The sequence below is a fragment of the Pleuronectes platessa genome, chromosome 10, assembly GCF_947347685.1.
Source record: "Pleuronectes platessa chromosome 10, fPlePla1.1, whole genome shotgun sequence".
Taxonomy (NCBI): Eukaryota; Metazoa; Chordata; class Actinopteri; order Pleuronectiformes; family Pleuronectidae; genus Pleuronectes; species Pleuronectes platessa.
Genome location: NC_070635.1, coordinates 8,313,265 through 8,336,961, shown reverse-complemented (window position 1 = coordinate 8,336,961; position 23,697 = coordinate 8,313,265). Strand labels below are relative to the sequence as shown.

The 23,697-nt window shown below is 42.8% G+C and overlaps 1 protein-coding gene across 2 annotated transcripts; it reads left to right on the top strand.

Annotated features, from left to right (window-relative positions):
- The first annotated feature begins 29 nt into the window (after window positions 1-29).
- On the top strand, window positions 30-22,739 carry lipeb (lipase, hormone-sensitive b). Of its 2 annotated transcripts, XM_053432427.1 has the most exons (14): window positions 30-192; window positions 4,262-4,302; window positions 8,674-8,915; window positions 9,813-10,097; window positions 10,767-10,857; window positions 12,011-12,156; window positions 12,552-12,737; window positions 13,624-13,776; window positions 16,573-16,717; window positions 17,750-17,977; window positions 18,917-19,102; window positions 20,456-20,637; window positions 21,364-21,630; window positions 22,252-22,739. In XM_053432427.1, exons 1-14 carry the CDS (start codon window positions 77-79, stop codon window positions 22,654-22,656), a joined length of 2,673 nt encoding a protein of 890 aa, XP_053288402.1. In that variant the 5' UTR covers window positions 30-76; the 3' UTR covers window positions 22,657-22,739. The 2 variants fall into 2 exon arrangements, with proteins under 2 accessions (XP_053288402.1, XP_053288403.1); XM_053432428.1 differs by lacking the exon at window positions 4,262-4,302 and having other exon boundaries at window positions 60-192.
- The last annotated feature ends 958 nt before the right edge of the window (window positions 22,740-23,697 follow it).

The window sequence follows — 23,697 nt, the reverse complement described above, 5'->3', positions numbered from 1 at the left end:
GTGGTGCCCATGTGGGGCGGGGCCCGAGCGAACCCCAGCAGGCAGGTATGTCCAGCGGACACTTGAGAGGCGACGCATGCTCCCCCGTCTGTCTAGTGGTCAACATGGCGTCGAGCAAGAAGGGCGGCGGGGGCCGGCTGGAGAAGGGGGTGAATGGAAGACGCTCGTCCAAACACAGGGAGGGTCCAGTGGGTGAGTTGGGTTCGTGTTCTGCCTCTGTCGCTTTGAACGTCTCCATTTTGAAACTGTCACCCCCCCCCCCCGAGCTCGAACCGTTAGCAGCTACGTTAGCATCTGTAGCAGAAGACAAGCGGCGGGATTCGAGCCGCTGGCTGTGCGTCCGATGCTGGGTCACATGGTTGTCATGGTTGATCAAAGCGAAGATGAACCGAGAAAAAGACCCGAAAGAAGTCCACCACCCCCCCTCCCACTTTCCCCACCGGTAGTGACGAGCATCCGCCGGTCACTGTTTATATATGTGTGTGTGCGCGCGCGACCTGACGTGTTTGTGTGCGCGCGCAGCTCTGATGTAGAAGATGTAAACTACACACACACACACGTGTTGTTTTCTGTGTTGACTTGTCCCGCTCCGTGTCTCTGCTCTCAGCTGCGGACAGTGACAGGAGCCACATGAACAGGTACGAAACGGAAACCAGGGAGGGGGGGCTGCAGCTAGATCAACCAGTGTGTGTGTGTGTTTGTGTGTACATGTCGTATAGGTTCTATAGTCATGGGGGACAATTTTTGATGAACCATCACGCAGAGGACATTGTGACTGGTCCTCACAAAGTCAATGGGCTCTTTAACGACTTAGACTCAGGTTATTGAGGGTTCTCACAACTATAGAGAGTGGGTTTGTGTTTTGTAGTTTATTTTTTTGTCTGGGAAGGGGGGGTCATTGGTGCCATTATATAGGTCAATTCATAGTTTCTTATTTTGTGTATATCTACATATAGATAGGTAGGTAGATGGATTGCTATTTTGCCTTTATCTTCCAATAGATCACTTACATTCTCAGTATGGAGATTACAGAGTTCAACACTATTCCACAGGTGCACTCACACGTAACAGACAACAATCAGTATAAGGTATAAACTGTACAAATTACAGTGCAAAGTATAATAACTAAGAACAGATGGGGAAAAGACAAGAGACACTTTGAGCTGAATTAGTGCACATGTGAGAGTGCCGGTGGTGATGGTATGAACATATCTAAATGTGTTTAAAACATGTGACTCCTGTTGCTGAAGGGAGATAGTCTGGAGGTCAGTGTCATTGTTTGACACTGAGCAGGAAGAGATATCTAACCCTACGCAACTAGAGCAACCAGGGATGTGGTCAACTGCAATAACCATCACCCGCCTACCCCCCTAACCATAGACTGATTATAAAGATGGAAGATGCATCTCCACTTTCTCCCACTACCCAGAAATGAAGCCAAAAATATATCATCGTCGGCCAATTAAAGGATTTAGAGGCTGTGCAGTTGTGTTAGAGTCGTGGTATCAAGACCATGACAAATTCGATTCAGTCCCGGCTGTCAGTCATCAAAATACTTTGGCTTCACTTTTGAAGAGCCGTCATGTCATCCATCTATATATACAGTCTATTGCATCAACAGCCAGCACCATGACTCTAGGAAACCCAAAGACCCAATAGTTGACATCCTGCATTTTAAACAGAACAACTTTTAAGATAGATAACAATCATCTGAGGTTCTAGTGTGTCTAGTATAGGTTAGAACGGAGGAAGCCGTTTGGAGGAGAGATGTCTTCAAGAAACAATCAAATCATGTTGCCAATGCAAATATTTACAACCACTTAAGGCTGGAGTACGTTATGACAAATCGGCACTTTGTGAAAGAAGGATTCGGACCTAACAGGACGCTGCCTGCAGGCACTATGTGGATCTGCGGTCAGAACTCCCTCTGTTGCTCCATTCTCCTGTAAACTAGGCCGCTGTCACACTTTAATCTGGAACAATCCAACCAGTCCCAAAGGATCACTTCTTCTAAAAGGCTTCCTTTAGCTTTGTACGAACACTAACAACATAGCATACATTGTGTTTTTGCTGCACTAATTAAAGTATTTTTATCTTCCTATTTTTGAATGGTGTGTTTATAATAGCCTTAGGCCTGTATAATGAGATTGGCATATATATATAAAATGTAATCCCAGTGGTTGTGTGATGTTCCTTACATGCTCGGTTAGAGTCAGAAACAAGACTTCAAATTTATTTTCCATTAAACATGTGGCATTTTAAAACTGAAGGGAAGCCTTAAGGGTCCTGGCGATGAGAGAGCGGAGGCCCATTGTTGCTGGTTTCCTGTTGTTCAGGTTGGCCTTGTTGTGTTCGGACTGGGAGAAGGGTCAAAGCCTCCAAACCAAAACATGACAGAGCCCCTGCTGCTGCCACTTCCTCTCTCTCGTGCGCTGCCCACTGCTCACTATTTGCTAATAAAGCCTGCTTCCTATAGACATGGCATTTGTTGAGTATCAGATATCTGGCAAAGTAAAAACAGTTAGTCATCTGTAGGGTTTGGATTAACTATTTTAACCTTTCAGGAGCCTAAAGGCTGCACTGCTTTGGTTAGAGACGAGAAAACACTGTCACAGCTGACCTTTTGTTCTGTCATTGCAGAAAAAGCAGAGGTGTTACTGATAATGATAACCATTGATTGGAGCTCCGATCAATAGCCGTGACAGAGAGCCTGTGCCTTTCCTGTCGTGACTTGTCAAGATCTCTTTTGTGGAATAAAAGCTACAGGGTGACTCTTTATGACACTTATAGGCTTGGGTGTGTTAGTTTGTGGTTTGGATCCTAATTAAGGAAGATATGGGCTGACGAAGTTTGAACTTTATGTGGGACTTTGACTTTAACTGGAGATATCTTCCTTGATGTAGGACACAGAAAAAAGCTTCTCATATTGTTTTATATTGTTAAAAATACAAAAATCTTTGTGAGATGTGTTTGAGACATCATGACTTGAAGTGGCATCCAAACCAAAAACCGAACTTTCTTAAAAATGGCAACAAGCGGTATAATAAAACCTTTTTGGTTTGTTAATAACAACAAAACTAAACCAAAGAAACAACCCAATGTTTAATCAGGGCCATAGGGGTGTGACTCATTGTGTCTCCTAGGTCTGTCTTGGTAACCTACTATTTTTGTGAATGCTGTTGTTCCTCGAGTAATGGGGATATCTGTGATATCAGCCAAGTCTGAACCAAGGGCAAATTTTGCTCTATTTTGGGTAAGAACATGTTGTCCATGTTCTACAGTCATTGCCAAAAATTGGTATTTCTCAATAGTTGGCACACAAAATACATTTCTGCTGCATTAACGAACAAAAGGAGGTTTTACATCAATTCAGTTAAACACAAAAAAGTCCAACTAAGGCACTAATTAAGCCATTTTCAGACCTACGGGTAAAGTGCGGAGAATTGGCTACGGAGTTCACCCGGAGTTTGCCTCTAACACATGCACAACACAGCCGGAGGTTCTCTGCACAGACACGTAACGACAGCAACAAATCCTCCATATTATTTAGGTGAGAGGTGGAGCAGCTGGGTCCAGCAGACAGAGGCAGGAAGTGACATATTAACTCTGCTACGGAGATCAGGTGATCATGTTTACAGCACCCTGACACCGTCGTAATCTCTTATCACCACAAACTCTCTTGACATGTTCCTCTGTGTCTTCTATGTGTTTTACGCAGATATGTTCTTTTTGTTTTTCAGCTTTTAATCATTAAATTGATTGATAATGAATGATGATGACGATGACCTGATTGCTATTATGTGTGAAAATCAAATGTACATTTGAGCGTTGGAAGGGAAACCCCTACAGTGGTGACCCTGTTATCATCTCATAATCTCATGTTTATGTCTCTGTCAATGTCTGCTGTAGTCTGCCCATAAGGGCGAAAGTCACAGGGAGTTGCTGGCTGAACAGCCAATAGCGAAATAGCACATGGTCACAGGGAGAAAGTCAACCCGGCTCGGGTTGTCGTTGGCCTCGCAGTGCTCTTAAAAGACGCATGGGAGGGATGAGAGGGAGAGGAAAGACACATTACCTCTGAGTAGAATCGGTTATGGCAAGGTTGACACACAGAGGCTGACAGACAGAGGGGAAGAGCTACATCGTACGGACAGCGAGGGGGAGAACAAAACCAATTGGAAAAAGATTATCTCTGTCATCCCTCCCGCCCTTTCTCTCATTTTGTCTCTTTTTCTCCATGCTCTCATTGTTTACGTGGAAGAGAGGAGACAGACACGGACAGAGACTTGAACTCAGAAGCTGGTAAAACACTTTTCCTTTTTTTTTTTCTCTCTCTGATAGCTTTTCAGTAGTAAGTATATATACCATCAATTGCATGCTATATGCCAGAAGCAGCCTGAAGGAAGTTTGATTCAAACGCTTAATTCACCCAGTTTGTGGGCCCCGCAGGAGCCGTTATGTCTGTGCTGTCGCTGGTGTTGGTTGTTGTACATGACTTATTAATACCCTTTCTCATCCATCTTTAATGTGGAGAGACCAGGTGCAGCTTAATAGTTGCAGTGGGCTCACAGTGACCACTTTTTTCCTCAAAAGCAGGAAGGGATGATGCAGAAACTTGTTACAGATGTAGACAAATGTACAATGAGGCAAAAAACATATTTCTTTATCTTTTAAAGAACAATTGGGGACACAAACAGGCAAACATAGATCAAAATATTATTTAAATGCAATATCCAAATTGGAGGAGCTGCAATTGATTTGTAAAAATAAAATGCGTCACACACTTGTTCCCCCAATGAAAATGATATTCAAAAATGACCCTTCCCGTTAAAACAGTGAATCTTAATGCACCTACAGTATATGTATGTCGTTTGCCTTTGGATATGAACAACATTAGCTGATGCAGAAAAGGTGTGGGTGAGAAATAAGTATGTGACTTGCATTTTGCTTTCAGTGACTCCGATAGTGGTTTATTAGCATGTTCTGCTTTAGATGCAGTGGCAGCGTTAATGTTTCTCTGTTTGAGGCTGATCTGTTTTCTCACGTCAGACAAAGGGGAACTCTTACATGTTTAAGCTCTGAGGATGTACTGGTTCACACAACGGTGTTTCATTTGCATTATATTTGCATATGATTCGCTCCCTGCAGATGGAAATGAGTGTAATGTGTGAGTGTAGGCTTCATTGTCATTAAACAAGTTTCAGACCAGCTTCCGCTGATCTGTGAGTTCATAAAGTTCCCACCTTGCCTACTCTGGCAACATAACTTCTATTGGCTTGCTGGGCTCAGAGAGTTGTTCCCCCTGCTCTAATTAAGCAATGTAATTTTAATTCTGGCTCCTCGCCCAATCTGATTTGACTGCTATAGCTGGTCCTGCAGCAGGGCATTTGTGTAACTGCTCGACCACTGTGGCCCCTGAGGCCACACCGGTGTGATCGTTTTTAAGCAAACAGATGAATATTAGATTTTACTTGCATGTGTCTTGAGGTGTTTCCAGATTTATGCAGATGTGATGAGTCACATTAAATATCTGCTTCATTAGTTGTCCAGCTCAGAACAATTACATTATGTGTGAAATCCCCTGGTTCTATGACTCAGTCTGAGATGCAGCAACTATCCCAGCTTTGTTTTCTTTGCTTTATGTTTTCTTCATTGATCTGTATGATATTTTCTTTCTCCCTGATCCTTCACCCCTGCTGCACCTCAGCCTTCCTTAAGACTCTGTTAAACCTGATATACTACAAATGTTGGTCCCCAGTGTGAGATCTAACCAGGCAAGAAAAGCTTTTAAATATGATGCCCCTTCTTCCTGAAGTAATCTAGAGAAGGATCTTAAATTGTCAGAGCTACCCACTATGGTGGAGTTAAGTCATATTTTACTGTGGATTTTTTTAATCTAAATCATCTATGCATATTGTACATGCTGTGTATCTAGTGTATGACAGCTGTAGTTGTATATAATTAACTTTTTCTTTTTAATGACGAATTGTCTGGTGTGCTTATAGATTTAATTTATAGCTGTAGACACCTTGCTAACATCCATCCAATCAAACAGATAAACATTATTTTTCCCAATCCTGCACAGCTTAATTTGTCCGATGGAAGTTTCTCTAAGATAGATCACGTATGTGAGAGAGAGAGGCTATTTGTATATTACAACCCTAATATGATTTGAAGAGGCTGAATGCAAAGTATGTTTTACTGCTGACTTTTCCTTGAAGTCATGAGACATTCTTATATCTGATATTCCTTTCACATAGTTGAACTGATGGAACACTTTGCCCCAAGCTGCTGCATGAACTTAATGGCATTTGGATAGACACTGATACTGTAAATGTCTCCTCAAGTGTAAAAACATTTTGGCTCATAATGTAACTGTGACAGGACAAATTAGACTGTGGCTGCTCGCCACACTGTGTACTGCTGCTTTATGTAGTGTGCTCGATTAGCTGCACAGATTCAGTCTGTCTCCACAGGGCCAAGGAATGCCCCCTAAATTCAATAGGACATTGACAACATCTCACACACACGTAACATACACACAAAAGTTTCAGTGTGTGGATATAACAATTTCGCCTGTGAAAGAAATAAACACAGAAACCTAAATAAGTGTATATGTAAAATAAGCGATATGTGAAACTAATATGATTTTAAAGACTTTTTAAAGCTGATGCCCGTCTCGGTATTTCCAACCATATCGGCTGCTTTACTGATGCTTTTATCAGAACTGATGTAGTTGTGTTCAAAATTATTTGTTTGCGTAATCACAGGCAGGAGTAGTGCCAAAGTGCCTGTGTGGAGTTTATTCTCCAGGAAACTACAGTGACAGATTCAGCTAAGTTTTTAGATTGAGACAAATTTGCTTCCTTAATGAAAAATTGTGCCTGAAAGCGAAGGAGTGAGAGAGAATACAAAACAGAAAAATTAGAAAATGAGCAATGACTAAAGAGATTTTTTTTATTCTCTCTATCCTCTCCCTCACTTTTCTTTCTGTGTTGTGTCTATACTTCTATCTCCATGAGGACTGGTTTAAGGCATAAATAATAGTGAGGATATATGTGATGACATTTTTTGTGTGTGTGTGAGTGAAGTCATCTGGCTGATAAATGTCTCCTCTCAGATGTCGGGCTTGTGATTCCTCCCAGCAAACTGAAATTGCTTCTCCTATTACTCTTCCTGAATGGCAGGCTATAGCAGAATAATTGTGCGATTAGGGCTCCATTATTTCTTTAACCCTCAGAACAATATTTCACTTGGGAAGAATCTATTCTCTTTGCAGTATGCATTGGCAACGTCAGCACCACATTTTGAGATGTTGCTTTAGGGATGTATAAAATAATTGCCTTGCCCCCATATTCCCTTGTTGCTGTAGCCTGAGATGAAGTTTTATGAACAAAAGTTTGAGGACGGATGTGAGCAAATTCCAAGGAGGGCTTATGTAATTTTGCTTTTCATCACATAATAGCAGAGTCTTTCTTTTAGTGTCATTCTAAATTGGTCTTGCCACGAAACAATAATAACAATTATAGCAAAACTTGTTAACTGATTCTTATGAGAGGTTTAAGTATTCCAGGCAAGAGATTACGTTGTTTTTCGGCCTGTTTGTTAATTACAGACACAGGATTACACAAAAACAAAAATCTATAACAGATTACCATGAAGCTTGGTGGAAAGAACCAAACGTTAAATGTCTGGTTTCTTTCACTAAGGTTAAAGTCTAGTTGGGAGACACTGTAGTCCTCTGCCACTTTGTTTTTGTCTCTGTGTGTCTGTTGTCCCTTCGCCTCTGCCCTCTGTGTCTCACTGTGCCAGTAACCCTGTACATATAGCACCAGCCAGTTCCCTAGAGGGAGGTGTTGTGGAAAATGAGGTCTCAGGTGACTCGACAGATGAGCTCGGTCCACCGGTGGGAATCCAGCAGGGACATGGTGCTGGATCATTGTTATGCTATGTTAGGGCAGAGATATGAGCACACTCGATAAACACACTCAGCTGTGTGTTGTCAGTTGTATACCTCCCTTCGGGACTCTTATGTGAGTGTGAATATGTGTTTTTGTCAGTGCATGACTAATCTGCGTTTGTTCCCAGCAGCATGACGTTAGCAAAGGGCCCTGCCTTTCTCCTCGTGTTCCATGCATGTCTGCCTAGATCTCTGTGGAGTCTTGCTGCTTAGCTTGGATTTACATCATTTAATTTCAAGGCTTGCTTAACACGTTTCAGCCAGTGAGCTTTCATATGCCAGGCTATGGGGGATTAGTTAATAGGAGAACATTGTTGGCCGTAACCATTGATATCCCTTTCTCTACAGTGTCTACATGCTCATTACAGTTACGGGTGTGATGCTGAATAGAAATCAGGCCGCTTCTCTCATTGTCTGCAGAACCGGATACCATTCTGACAATCCAGTTCTATGAAGTGCAGCATGATAAAGTGTCTTCGATTTGACGAATGCTTACACTGGGGGCGAGAAGGGTGGTGTAATTAGGAGCATGATAAGCAGCGGGGTGTTTGGATTGTGCCTCTCTGTCAGCTATCATTCGCCCTGGTGAAAAGTGTTTCTCTAATGGAATACTTACTAATCGTATTAATGAATGTATTATGTAAATGCATCCCATTCACATGAAGCTAATGTGTTTTTCCGTTTCACCCTCTTTGTTCCCTCACGGCTCCTAGTGATGGACACCAAGGCAGTGTTCGTGGCCCTGTACAGCGTGTGCGAAGAAAATGCCACTTTCTTCTCGGGAGGAGCCAAGGGAGCGCAGGGCGATGCGGCGCGGCGGCTGGTGGATACGATGAACTTGATCCAGGAGCACGCTCGCAGTCTGGAGCCGGTCATCTCTGGCTTCGCTTTAGTTTACCATCATTTTGACTTTGACCCACACATACCTGCTAACGGCTATCGTTCGCTGGTCAAGGTAGGCAGTGCGGTGTTTTGAGCTCTCTGTGTGTGCATGAGTCATGATGTGTCTAGCCCTGAGAATTATGAGCCCAGATTGCGCAATACATTCTTATCAATATTCTCCCCACACTGAGAAACTACCCACCAGCATCTCTTTGCCTTGAAATCGCTTTGTTTCATGGTCAATCCATTCATTTCACAGATTGATTTTATGTTGCAAATCAGGTTAGATAAATTCCTCCAGCAACAGAATATCTATCACTACTGTACCTACTGTACTTATCTTCTACTCCTATTGATGAAACATCATGACCTTCAGTGGCTGGAGCCCACCACCACTGAATGAGTCTCACAGAGCAGCAAATGAATCCTGCTCTGTTTTTTAGCCCCTTGATTTCCACATTCTTAATCCTTCTCACCCTCATAGTGCTACTCTGTGTAATCCGTAACACCCGAGTGGAGCAGCCAACTTTTCACATGCTCGCTCTCCTGCGTGCTATTGCACGTGGTGTCCCCCCCCCACCCCCCTCAAGCTTACCACCCTAATCTTAATTATAATGCAAGTAGACCCACAGGACATGCCTCTTTAATGATTGCACAATTAGCGAACTAAGATTTTCATTATTATAGTTGTAAATGATATAAATCGATTTTTATAAAAGAAGTAATGACCTGAAGTTCACAATGCATTTGTCAAAGATGCATATTACATATAGTATTTTGTAAATATTGTATGGCTTGTTTATAACTCAATTTGCTTTTTATTTATTTGAACTGGCTTTGCTTTATTTGTCAGTATTTTAAAATGAAGGAGATGGTAGCTTGTTTTGAAATTGTTGATTTAAAAATGTTGCATCTCAAACATCTTACAACAGCAAAGCTCTTTTAAGTGACGTTCTCTTTACTTTTGTAGGTGGTGCGTTGCTGCATCCTCCACATCATCCACAAGGGGCGCTACATCTCAGCCAATCGCCGCAGCATCTTTTTCCGAGTAGCGCACAATGCAGGAGAGATGGAGGCGTACTGCAGCGCCCTATGTCAGCTGCGTGCCCTGCTCTACTTGGCTCAGCGCATGCTACATGACAACAGCTTTGGCAACCTGTTTTTCCAGGATGAAAGTGGCCTCAGCGAGAGCTTTGTCCGCGAGTACGCCTCTATGCACAAGGGCTGCTTCTATGGCCGATGTCTGGGCTTTCAGGTGAGATGAGCGGTTTGGCACAGCAACAGGTAGTCGCATAGAGGAAATAAAGAAAGGGAGCGGAATGGGGAATGATGCTTAGTGGCTTCATGTGATGCAAATGTAGGCCTATGGAAATAAAAGAAGCCACTGTAGGTTAAGAGTCAGAAGAAGGTTTATTTCCTACCATAAAGGGTGTGATGTGACCTGTTGACATTAGAGGTAGTACTCACACATCGGTCAGCTGACTTATTAGAATAATAGTGATTCACCCTAAGCAGTAGTGGCAGATGTATAAATTTGTAAAAGCCAGGAAAAGAATAGAGGGCTTCAAAAAGACTCCTGCTACTTAAACCTGCAAGTAAAATGGAGTAAGTAAAAGAGGAGTTCGGAGGACATGCTCCTCTTTAGAGCCATGGCCTCTGTTCTTCATTCATCTTAACTAGAGAGGCTCAACCCTCAGTGGACAGAGGTGAGGCCTACAGGGGAATAAATGATGAAACCTGTCTGCATCAATTCATAATGTCTAAGATTCATCTGATATTCTTATTATTGATCTTCAACCTGTTTCTCGTTGAATGATTGCTGTTTCAATTACAGGCAATATATGTCTTGTTGATTGAGAGGAATTTGGTTGATGGATTAGAATTCAAAGTATGTCATTGTTTTTTTTTCTGTCCATTTCACCAGTTTACTCCATCCATCCGACCCTGTCTCCAGACCATTGCTATCGGCCTTGTGGCCTTTGGAGAGAACTACAAGCGCCATCAGTCAGGAATAGGTCAGCATAATCTTGTCTGCAGCTGCACTCTCTCATCCTCCAGCCACTTCGTTGTCATTCACTCATCGTACTCATCCATCCCCACTCCTCTCTTACATTGCTCCTTGGCCCCCGACTGTGTACCTTTTTGATGTTGTGTGTTTGGATTGTAGAGTCTCTTTCATCCTTTGGAATCTTGAAAGCTAGCTGGTGTGTTTCGTCTATATTTCAAAACGCTTTGAACAGGCGCGCAGTTAGGCACCGGGGCAGAAAAAGAAGAACATTTTCAATCATATACACATTTGCACCACATACACAGACACACACACACGTAAATATTTAACATTGAAAAAGAAATCGTTCATCTCTTATGGATTTTTTGTGCTCTCTGCTGCATCACAGTGGACGCAGGAGGTATTGCACCATATGGTGAGTGTACTGGAACCCCCTGTCCCTTCTTCATAGTTCTCTGTAGTGAACTTAGAGGCTACGTGATGATATGAGCAAGCTGCTTTTATTCCACAGCTCCTGTTATCCCCATTAGTCTTGTACAGTGATCTGTAAGCTTCATTAGCTGTATTTCAGCTAACAGTTTGAAGCTTGAGTTACCTAAAAGTTAACATCCTTTAATTTTCCTTAGTGCCCATCCCTGACCCCTTGCATTAAAAGTAGGGTAGAATTGGTTTTAATGCCTCAAAGTTCCTCTGGTCAAACTATGACTATTGCACAGTAGATTGGAAACATCCCCTAGCAAAAATGTTAGAGCTGTGACGACGAATTCACCCCGTCGAGTTGGTCTGTTCTCAACTGTAACCACATCTCAGATGTTTGGCGTGTTCTAGCACTGTTACACTCGTCTTTTGACCAGCTTTTCTTCTTCTCCTCCAGCCTTTCACCTTCCCTTCCTTTTAACTACTGTAAAAGTACTAGCAATTCTAATTTTCCATCATTCCTGCCCTCCCTCCTACTGTTTCTCTCTGTTCTCACACCCATTGTTCTGAGCTGCAGTCTCTGTCTTTGCAGACCACTTTGCCGTTTTCACCACCTCCTCAATCATACACTTGCTCTTTTCTCTGAACTCTACTCTCATTTCTTTTCTTGTCTCACCCGGTCTCTGGTGACTCGTACACATTTTACACCATCCTCATTTTGTCATCCTTCCTCCATCCTCCAGGGGTGGCAGCCAGCTCACTCTTTACCTCAGGGAAGTACGCCATTGACCCCGAGTTGAGAGGGGCAGAATTTGAACGCATCACCCAGAACCTGGACGTCCACTTTTGGAAGAGCTTCTGGAACATTACTGAGACTGAACTCCCATCGGTGAGTGGACTGTTAATGTGTCTTTCAACACGCATACAGACAAATGCACTCCTAAAACATCTGTAATATACCCATGTTGGAATTGCTAACCCATGTGCACAGATACGTCCATTGCCCCGTTTTTAATTTAAAATGGTATCAGGGATATTTGACTTCCCTCTAGTAGGAAGTACCTTTCCATCATTATGCATTTTGGCCTACAGGCTGTTAGTTATAATAGAGTGAAATTCAATTTATTCAATGGGGTTCATGATTTATTCATCTGGTTTCTCTTTCTCTCCAGTGACCTGACTTGCTCTGTAACTTGTACTCTCTCTGCCTCTGTGTCTTTCTCTCTCTGTCTTCATCTCTTCGTCTTGCTCTCTCTTTTTTCTCCATCACCGTTCTCCCTACAGAGTTTGGCCAGTATGACATCCACTCAAGTTAAGGTGAACCGGCCGCTCTCTGTGCCCCCTCTGCCCTTTGACCTTCCCTTGGCGGCCAACCCCAGTGCATCTGTAACTATTTCTCCACCGTCTGCGCACATTGGCACTGCTCCGGTTCAGATGAGGCTCATCTCTTATGACCTGCGTGAAGGACAGGTAATTAAATCATTATTCAGTCTACTCTCCGGTGTTGTAGAAGAAAATACAATAAATAAAGTTTCACACTGTCAAACTTAATGCAAAACTGTTCTAGTTTTTCTCTTTGCTGCATACGTGTCTTACTACATCCTTGTTGCCAGTGTGAAGTATTTGTTGCGTGACCTAGTTTGTGACAAATTTACTCCACTGGGCCTTTATAAACGACCTTGCCTATTCCAGTGAAACAAATTCTTAAAATTATTTAACAGTATTTTCACAGGTCCCGTATTTCTCTGAGCTGCTCAAGTAAACGACAGCTTTAAAGTGTACCCATGGATTTAATCCTCTTCATTATCGCTCTCCCAATTCCTCCTTCATAGGTATCAGTGTCAGGTTTCCTACTCCCACCCTAATTCTCTTGAGAGACTCCGTTTCTCCATCTGAGCTCATTCTCCTTCCCTTGTAGACTGGTGCTTAACCAGACGTGTTATCAGCAAACGCTTTCAGCCATTGATCTTGCTCGAGCAAAACAACAGTGTCCTTTTTAATGTCGCAAAATACAAGCTTGCATCAGCAGAATCCCTTCCCTCTTAGCCACAGCCTCCCTCCCTCCTTGTTTCTGTTAATGAATGGGAATTAGCTTGCATTCATGCAGGCGCAGGAAGGGCTGACAGCAAGCTGCTGCAGAACAGCCTTTTAATCACTCTCCCACAGGACCCCTGTCAATAAAATATACTATGAATGAAAAAAGCTTTTGTTTGCAGACGGTACCTCAGAACGAGGCAAATGTCACGATATGTCATCGTGTGATGTTTCTTTAAATATTGATCCAAACGATAGGCCATGATTGTTTGTCTTTAAGTTCATCTTTTGAAATAATTCCTTTCTTTCTCACTCTTTCCAGGACAGTGAAGCCCTGCTAGCTCTCTCACGCTCTGAGGGAGGCTCCATCTCTCTGTCGCTGGGGTTGAAGGCAAAGCGACTCCCCCCTTCTCCTTGCTTGCTAATCCACTTCCATGGGGGAGGCTTTGTGGCCCAGACATCCAAGTCCCATGAGGTGAATTGGAGATCTTCAACTGGATCTAGCTCAGTTTCTTTTGGAGTTTCTTAAACTCTGACTACAAATCCAGGAAATTGCAACAGTATTTGACTAATTTGTGATATTTATGATGGAATATTTGGTAAAAATGGTGAAAACAGAGGTATAATGTATCATTGGAAACCTCGTAGCCACATCACTGCAACCTTTCCATAATACACCTGTGTAAATTTAAATCAGGATCTCCACAGCCACCATCCATTTACCCACCTCATCCCTTCCATACTTCTCATTCTGACTGTCTCAGGGAAATTGTAATTTCACCTCAGCTCATTAAAGTGATGAGGAGACAGACTTTAGTTAGCAGCGGAGGAGCAGGGTCTCCTCCTCTGTCAATAGTGTGATACGTAATGAGCCCTTAATCTAATTATATTGTAATTAATCCCTGAAAAATGAATACACACACTTTGACCTCCTTCCTCGCCCTTTTCGCCGGTGAATTGCACAAAAAGTTGGATCTTCTCTTTCACATGAATTGTTGCTTCCTGTCACTCACTTTATCCTCACTCCTCTTTTTCCTTTCTAAACAGCGAAACCCATGCCCGTGGTCTAATTTCTAGATCACTGTGATTGAACACTTCCCTGTAATTACTTTGTAAAACAAAGCTGTCTTGTAAACCACTTTAATCAATAGTTTACATCGATGACTATAAAGTAGTGGGCTCTGGAAGTGATCAACCTGTCTATTTTGAGGCCGCACCTATTTACTCACACTGATTTGGCTATGTGCAATCTTTATGTGTCTCCCGGCTACTTATAGCCACTTCAAGACAGGCCTCTTGTGAAATCATCAAGGACATGGGCATCCTTGATCTGTGGCTGCATAGCAACCAGAGGATGTGAGGGAGCAATCAGAGAAGGGGGCGAGCGGGGCTGTCATGTTGAATTAACGGAGACCTGTACAACCCTACAGAGAAAGATTATCCTGGGCACTAATGCAAAACTTGTCAGACTATCCCCTTCCCTTCTTCTTCTAGGCTCTCCTTTTTTTGTTACATCCTCAGTCTCACTCTTTCTAACTCTCTCATAATCCCCTTTGTTCTCTCAGTGTTCTTTTCCACATCCTCTTCCTGTCTTATTTGGGCGACAAGTACTTTCCTGCCTCCTGGTTTTACTGGGTGCCTTCTGCTCGCTTAATCCCTCAGGCAAGGCCAAGGAAGAGAGGACAGACAAAGAGAAAGTTTCTCGGAGGGCAGAGGCCAATGTTGTCTCCTGTACTTCTCATATCCCTTATCCCTTCCCTGATCCTATCTCTCCTGTCCTCTGGGCGAGATGGAGGGTTTGACTTCAGCTCCAGGAGCCTTTTGTATTCTCTGGCTGCCGAATAATACTGAGATCTCAGGAATTAATGTCCTGGCATCTCTGAATTTAGCAGTGTGTGCACGGACCACACAAACGCACATACACACACACACAAAGTGTTTGGACAGAGGAGGTAAAAGCTTACTGATTAACTGCTCTTCCCGACTAACTTAGAATGAGTGTGACTGCAGCTCCCATTAATTCCTGCTTCGAGAACAGATCCACAACCCTTTTAAATTGTGTGTGTGCTTTAGCTGGTGAATCGGATGCAAGTGTGTATAAGAAGAGTTTCCTAAGTCATACAAAATTAAGCAGCCTTGGTCCCAGCCCAACACACACACACACACACACACACACACACACACACACACACACACACACACACACACACACACACACACACACGTACCCCTTGTCTGCCCGGTGGGCCATTTGTTATGAGTGCTTTGCTATTTTTATGTAGACTGACAATAAACTGTCTGGCCTGCCCATGTACTCGCATGTTGACACTCTGCAACAATGGCTGTTGTTCACACCCACACAACACACACACACCTAAGTAGAACCTTTACTGATTTGCACAAACACACACTTCGTGACCTTAACAGTGCTTGAACTGTATGCACACACTGGCTTGTCAGCAAGTCTCACTATAAGATTTATTTTGACAGGTGGTGCTTTAAGACAGCACAGCTGACTGCTGAAGCTGTTGTTTTGTTTTTTTATTTTTTGTAACGAATCACTGGTCGGTGATGCATCATGCACAAACTTGCACTGTGCTTTTCCTCGCATTGTGAATGGAGAGCTGTCGCTTCCACTGTCAGCCTTGTCATAACCTGTCAAAAAGAGGTAATGGGGACAGAGGAGGAGAGATGGATTTTTTGCCGGAGGAACATTTTGATATAAGTTTTGATGCCTTTCTCAGATTTCAAGGTCACAGCGATGCAGTTGTGATGCAAAGAATTCGCCTCAGTTTGGTGTAATAAAAGTACAAACCTAATCGGACTGTAGCAACAAAAAGACACACACTCAGTATTCTGACGGTGAACACTTTTGTTCACCTGTTGACTATCTCTGTTAATCCACACTATCCCCTTGTCTGTCTATTGTAAGTCGCTTTGGATAAAAGCGTCAGCTAAATGAAATGTAATGTAATGTAATGTCTTTTACATTTTTACTCTTACACCTTTGTTAACCACCAAATGAGGAGAAGTGAAACAGAGGTGACTGTGAGCTCAGTCCTGATTTTCCCTTTTATCTAGACGATAAACTAGAAAGCAAACAGATGACATCAGAGGGACATATAATCTTCATATCTTTTTATTCTTCTTATCTGTACCACCACACTTTCTCTTGGTCTCCCTGTCTCTGTGGTTTATTGTGGCTGCTTTTTGTTTCTCATAAACTTAACAACATAATGTGATAAATGCCCCCTCCTCTTGTCTTGTGCAGCCCTATCTGAAGAGTTGGTCCCAGGACCTTGGTGTACCCATCTTGTCAATTGACTACTCCCTGGCCCCTGAGGCCCCCTTCCCGAGGGCCTTGGAGGAATGCTTCTATTCCTACTGCTGGGCTCTGAAAAACCACCACCTACTGGGTACGGACACATCTCACAGCCTTGTTTATACATTGTTCATATGCTGGCTTTTATCTCCCAATAACACTCACTGTTTACTTGTTATAGTCATACGAAATGTATATGCATAGGAAATACTGTACAAAAGGTCGAAGGGCACTGATGTACAGATTGCGTTTCAGATCTCGACTCAGACACATTCATAAACAAACTTAGACCTATAGCAGATGAATAATTGAGAATGAAGTGTTTCTATTTTATCAGTTTCTATTTCTTGCCTTGTCTAGGGTCCTGGCACACAGACCACATGCATTTTTCATAAATCCTCCCACGTGATATGTGCTGTAGTTAACAAAAGATAATCTTAAATTTCAATTTAATAATTTAACATTACTTTTATTTACTATTAGAGCACAGGGATATTTGTAATCCTCGCAGTCCCTTAAGATTGAACCTTTACTTTAGAACATTTTAGCTAAGTGGACTTTGAATTTTAATTGAATACCCCTGCATTGGGCACATGAAAGAAAGTCAAGTTGTTTATTAGGCACAACAGAGGAGTAAAAAAGCAAACCTATTCCAGTGTCCAATTCCCTTAATCATTCTTCACTTTGAAAGTAATCATGCTTCAGCGCGATGTCTTGCTCTGAATGTGCCCGTTGCTCTGCAGTCTGGTACAAATTGCTGCGATGCTCAATATTCAGGAAGGACACTAAAGACATCTGGTCGGTTTCGGCAAAATCCGATCGCTGAAGCACACTGTGTCATATTAACAGTGGCTGTAGTGCAATATGTTAATGTTGTAGTACAACAATATCGCAGTCATGAGGCAATCAGTGAGACAACACCCCCTCAGCAGCAGCCACATATTCATCTGTGTTACGGTGCAGAAAAGAGATCCTGCTTTTTGATACTTGTCAGTTGTTTTGCACCTTAATGGATTTCACATAAATTTCATGCTCAATATAAAAAAATGTTCTCCTGAATTCCCTTTTGTTTCCTTCAGTTTTTCTCTTCACCTCTTTACTCAGCTTCCCGTTTTTATCTCTGCAGGATGGACTGGAGAGAAAGTGTGTCTGGCTGGGGATAGTGCAGGAGGCAATTTGTGTCTGACTATGTCGATGCGAGCGGCTGCCTTTGGTGTTCGAATGCCAGATGGCATCATGGCAGCCTACCCAGCTACCCTGCTGACTGCCTACGCATCTCCCTCCCGTCTGCTTTCACTGATGGATCCCCTGCTTCCGCTCAGTGTGCTCTCCAGGTGTCTCAGTGCCTACGCAGGTAGGAATGTGTGTGTGTGTTTGTGTGTGTTTAAAAACAAAAGAAAAAACAAGCCAGGTTTCTTTTTTGTCTAATGAAGTTGGGAATTCAGTTTTAGGTTTTCCTCCATTTTCTTACTTCTCAGCACTTATGCTTGTCTCTGCTGCATCGAAGATGCTCCGAGCATGATGATTCAGACTAATTGTTGGCTTGTTAATAACTATGCTAAATATTTGTGTAGCATTAATAATTAGTAATACCTTTGCTAAAATATATATATATATATATATATATATATATATATATTAAATTTGTAGAGATGTAAAAGTCGTTATCTCAATACTTTTACTCAATAAATGACCAAAATCAGTAAAGCTATTGGAATAATTAAGATGGAGTAAGAAGTTCAGTTCTCCATTGTCCATTAATTGAGTTAATAAGAGTGCAGAGCTAAACAAGTATTAAACATAAAACTACTCTGACCTATTCAATCATACTGTTTCACTCATTTTGTAATCAATAATTTATATAGTATAAAACATATTTAGTCAAAAAGTTGTATATATGACATATCGAGCTTTCAGGACAATAAAATTATTTTGTCTGACAAACCTTCCCCAACAATAACAATTCAGCAATTTATTGTTCTATTGTTTGTTTTTCTTGTTGCTGCCGTTGATGCGTGTAATAGGCAGAAGAAACTGTTGCGAGTCACTTGACTAACTTTGTCTCATAAAGGAGAACTTAAGAGGACAACAGGAATATGGCAACTCTTCAAAATTCTGACACAGAGATATCGTCTTTCCTGAGTCTCCTTTTAACACACAGGAGACCCCCCCCCCCCCCCCCCCCCACACACACACACACCCACACACACACCGTTATCTTTACACTGCTATTATACTTTTCTGATTATTGCTTTCACATCTCTGTTGCACATCTCTCTCTCTCCTCCTCCAGGCGACGAGCCAGAGACTGAGAAGCAGGTAGAGAAAGTGAGCACACTGAGCCTGGTGAGGAGGGACACGGCACTGATGCTGCGAGATTTCCGACAGGGGGCCTCCAACTGGATCCACTCTCTGCTGGATCACAACAGAGCCCCAGCTCCTCCCAGCACAGTTGCAGAGGCGCCACCAGGAGCCACTGGTAAACCACCCTCTGTGCATGGATGTTTTTGTGCTTTCATATGCAGTCAGCCAGGACCTTTTAAATGAGGTGTGGGTGGTATCTGTGTGTTTTGCCAGACAGCAATTGTGTTCAAGTTGTCTATAGATGCTATCTGCTTATGTCATTGATCATATCTAGAGACGGATCAGATCTCGGTGAGGGGAAGTGTGGGCCTGCCAATGTTTTCAATAGAGCTCTACCAATATGAATTTAAGGGGGCGATTCCAATATTAGGGGGTAAAAGATTATAAAGATTTGATGCATATAAAAATAGACAATTATTCCTAATTACTCTTATGACAAGTAACTGTAACTAATGGTTGATATTTAACAGTACATACACTTTGTAATAAATGATTAAAAATAAATACAACAAAACATATAGAACTTGAATCAAGTAAAACATATTTTTAACAGGAAACGGGAATATAATACTCATCTTTTCTGCATTGGTTATGTCTGTTCAAGCCTCATATCAGCAGATATTTATCGCTCTAGCGATACATCTGTTGAGCTCCAGTTTTCATTGTGTTCATTTATTTAAATATCACTTCAACAACTTCAACTCCCTCCAAACTTCATATAAACCCCATATGGAGGAGGCCATTGAAATGGATCCCCTTTGTTCCGTGTTCAGCTCAACATTTATCACTTTATCCCAGCGAGTTGCATAACGCTCCGGCTGTTCCATTCATATCAATTCACCTGTTTGGAGCAGCAGGGCTTTGACAGTAATTGTTAACTGTCGGCACCTTAAATCTGGTTGCAGATTGTAATTTCCCTGGTGTCCGCTTTGCCAGGTGACACCCCCACAGCTGCGAGTCCCAAACTAATGAGAATGTCATTGGTGGGTGTACATTATTAAACGGCCATCAGGGTGCTGAGATGGTTCATTATTAAAGGGATGGGAGATTGGAAGCCCTTTGTGAGGACACCAGCCATGACGACTCTTACAGCTGTGGTTTGAAGGCTCAGGGCGGGCGGATGATATCACCATGACAGCATTATTTGAAGTTCCTCCACCCACTTCTCTGCTCTTCTTCCTGATGTATTACAATTTGCATTTTAGGCTTTTAACTGTTGGCTGTCAACCAGAGGACATACTATAAGTGGAAACACTAGAATAAGTAAAAGAGATTGTGTACTGCTGTGTATTTAATTTGCCGTGTCCTCCAGCTGCTCTTGGCCCCGAGTGAATTAGAGTGACCTCTCAATCCTTCATACATTTTATAATTTAGAAGGCTGTTGTTCATTTTTTTTCTTAACATTCTCGTTGTCTTTTTCTCTCAGACACTTAACCCTCCCTCTCTCTTCCCTCTCTCTGTGTCACAGATGCAGTGAGGAAGAGCATTTCAGAGGCGTCCATCTCTTCCCCTCACGCCGACCCCCCTGTGGCCTCCGGACCCTCAGAGATCCTCACCAGGAAATTATCTGTGAAGAGCCAGACATGCCAGGACTTGGGATCTCACAGCAGCTCCACTTTGCACAGCGCACCACTGCTGTCTGAGCGCAAGGTACGTTTGGGTTAAGCATGTTTACAGTGAGATTAGCTTGCTCTCAGTTGATGCTCTTATCCAGAGGAAGTTTATTTGCTAACTTAAAGGAAGACTGAGTTGTTAGTCAGAATTTAACCTGTGATTAAAATGATCTTGATCTGGAATTTGATGATGATGCTCATGAAAACTCACACCAGCCTCTTATCTATAATCAGTTTATCTCTGCTTTCATACATCTTGCCTTAAAATGATTTAACAAACACTATTAAAGAGTCAGATATTTTGTCAGCAGAGACATATTTTTGGCCCTGTGTCGAACAATGCTTTTTACCCTGCAGGTTTAGCTTGTGCAGGTACTGGCAGGGCATTGCAGATTATCCTTGCATGTATTTTTATACAGGCAGACTAGATTAGTGGCTGGCTTGCGATAAATAGCAAGCAGGGGTGACGTAAGATTTTAAATATGCTTTTCCTCCTTGAAATGGGGATTGTTCAGCCAAGACTCTCAGGCGCTGAGCCAAGGTTATTCGATTTTCACAAGGACAAAGTGTTGCGAGTGTGTGTGTGTATATATATATATATATATATATATATATATATATATATATATAACCAAGTTTGCCTGTCAAATATTTTATGCCTTATTTCCTCTCATTTCTTATTTCCGTGATTTTACATTCTACCTTGACCACTCAGTGCTGTCCACCTCCACTTGATTAATTCCTCATTCCCTCTGTCATGTAGCCAGAAGAGGTGAATTTCTTCCTCTGCAAGGATCTGGATCCCTCCATGTCCACTGACCTGTCTTCAGTGGCCATACCACCACCTGCTGGAGATGAGGGATCAGAGCTGGGGTACCCCAGGGAGTTCCCCCTGGGGTTCGAACCTCTGCGTTCAGAGCAGCTGGCTGAGATGAAGTTGAATAGTTCTCCGGTGGTCAAGGATCCTTACTGCTCACCTCTTCTGGCCCCTGATAGCATGTTGACAGGCCTGCCACCTGTACATATCGTGGTAAGAAGAAATTCCATTGGAATAATGTAGAGAAACAGGTTATTCATCCCGTTAAATATGACAATACACTAGCATAGGGTACATCACTGAACTTGAGTGTTACGTAAGCTGTCAGTCAGGGCAGCAACAAGCTTTTTGGTCCCTGCAACTCGTTCATTCTTCAGTGAGAAGGCTGATTGTTTGTTTTCTTTGGTCACTAAAACAGGTTTTAAACTTTGCAGATACGATACATGAGTAGAGCAAGATCAGGACTGTTAATCACGATGAGGAGGAGAAGGTGTTTGAGAGGCAAAACGAGGCCACTTCAAGATGTTTAGAGATACAGACAGAGCACTAAGGACTACTGACTGCACACATTGTGTCAGTGAGATGGAGTGTGATGGGGGAGATGGATTAGGTTGAGTTAATATGAAAATGAGGTTCTGATTTTAAAGTGGCTAGAGTGAGTCAGCAAGAGTGTAAAAACAGCAGGGACAAAAGAGAGTAGGACGCTTGGCTTCCTTTCTTCATCCCCTCATTAAGATTCTTGACACGTCTCAAGTGAATCCTAATTTGATTTTAACCATTTGTTGCCCCTTCCCTCCCCCTCAACTCCTCTTCCTCTCCCTCTGCCCCTCTCAGGCGTGTGCATTAGACCCCATGCTGGATGACTCTGTGATGTTTGCCAAGCGTTTGAGGAACCTGGACCGGCCCGTCACTCTATGTGTGGTGGACGACCTCCCACACGGCTTCCTCAGCCTATCGCAGCTCTCCAAGGAGACGAGAGAGGCGGCAAACGTCTGTGTGGAGCGTATCCGCGCCGTCTTCACCCAGAAGGACAACCCCCCCGAGCCTCGCAAGCACCGAAAGCTGGAACGGACTGATAGGGATGTGTCGGCCTCTTCTGGGGAAGGCGCCTCTCTCTTCGCTGGCCCCATCGAGGAGGAGGAGCAGGATGTCGGGCGTGGGGTCAAAATTGCTGATGGGGAGGGCTTAGTTACAGTGGCAGCTCAGAATGGCACTGATGCTGGCGGTATTGGGGCTTGAATAAGGATAGATTTAAAAAAAAAAAAAAACGAGGAGACCAAGGAAGGAAGGAAGAAAGAAAGAAAGAATAAATGAAAGTCAGACCAATGTAGGCAGTGCAGTGCCTAAATGGACGAGAGAGAAATTATTCTACGAACAAGGAAAGAGGGAAGTGGGCAGTTAAGGAGACTGTCCGGTTTTCAACACAGGAATCTTCCTCTGCCACTTGTCTGTGCATCAATGCAAATCTGGCAGACAAAAAAGATGAACACGCCCACTAAAGACACTCCTGTTAAAGAATCTCTAATGGTAATTTAAAAGCCACTTAGATCAAAGAGCAGCGCTCACCCACACATGTAGCACACATAATTACGAGTTGCTGTCAGGCAGCTCGGGCTTGAAGCAGCGCGGAAGATTCTTGAGACGGGTGAATCATCCAGGCCGACGCAGTCATTTCAGGCCCTAATCAGACGGTGGTGGGCGCACGATGTGCTCCTGTATAGAGCCATCGCTGTCAAAATGGCCACCAGTCCTTTAGGCAGCCACTCTAACTCACACTTAATAAGTCTCTGCTGTGTTCTTCATTACGTCGGTTTGGCAGCCGATGCAGCTCACGTTGGGGATAATAACTCTGCACACGCTCTCTCAAATAGATAAATGTAAAATGCAACAAGAAAAGCCCCAAACTGGAGGAATTGATCTACCTGCATCTTTAGATTCTGGTGCAGTTTTAAATCATATTAGTAACCCTAATGCAGTAGTTTTACTTTTGTTATTTATATCTTTTTGTTTTTGTTGTATTGCAGTATAATCAGAATCCTGACGGGTTCACATGTTGAACTGTGCGTTATATTGTTTGTTTGATATAATCTTATGCTGTTTATTCCACATCGTTAAATGTGTTTGATATTTACCTCTGCCTCTTTAGCCACTGCTGCTCCGACATCCCGGGACTGTCCAGTTCAACTCGTACCTTGTTCTCACTCATGCATACTGATGGGATAGAGCACATGTAGAATATTCCACATCAGTCCCCAATCTAGATGCTGCCTGGGGCTTTTT

What these genes read in the sequence shown, in the direction of transcription:
- lipeb (XM_053432427.1), top strand. Translation starts at nt 77, where the DNA reads ATGCTCCCCCGTCTGTCTAGTGGTCAACATGGCGTCGAGCAAGAAGGG. An exon ending in GCTATCGTTCGCTGGTCAAG is followed by an intron (nt 8,916 to 9,812) that starts GTAGGCAGTGCG and finishes TTACTTTTGTAG; the next exon opens with GTGGTGCGTTGCTGCATCCT. An exon ending in GCGCCATCAGTCAGGAATAG is followed by an intron (nt 10,858 to 12,010) that starts GTCAGCATAATC and finishes TCCATCCTCCAG; the next exon opens with GGGTGGCAGCCAGCTCACTC.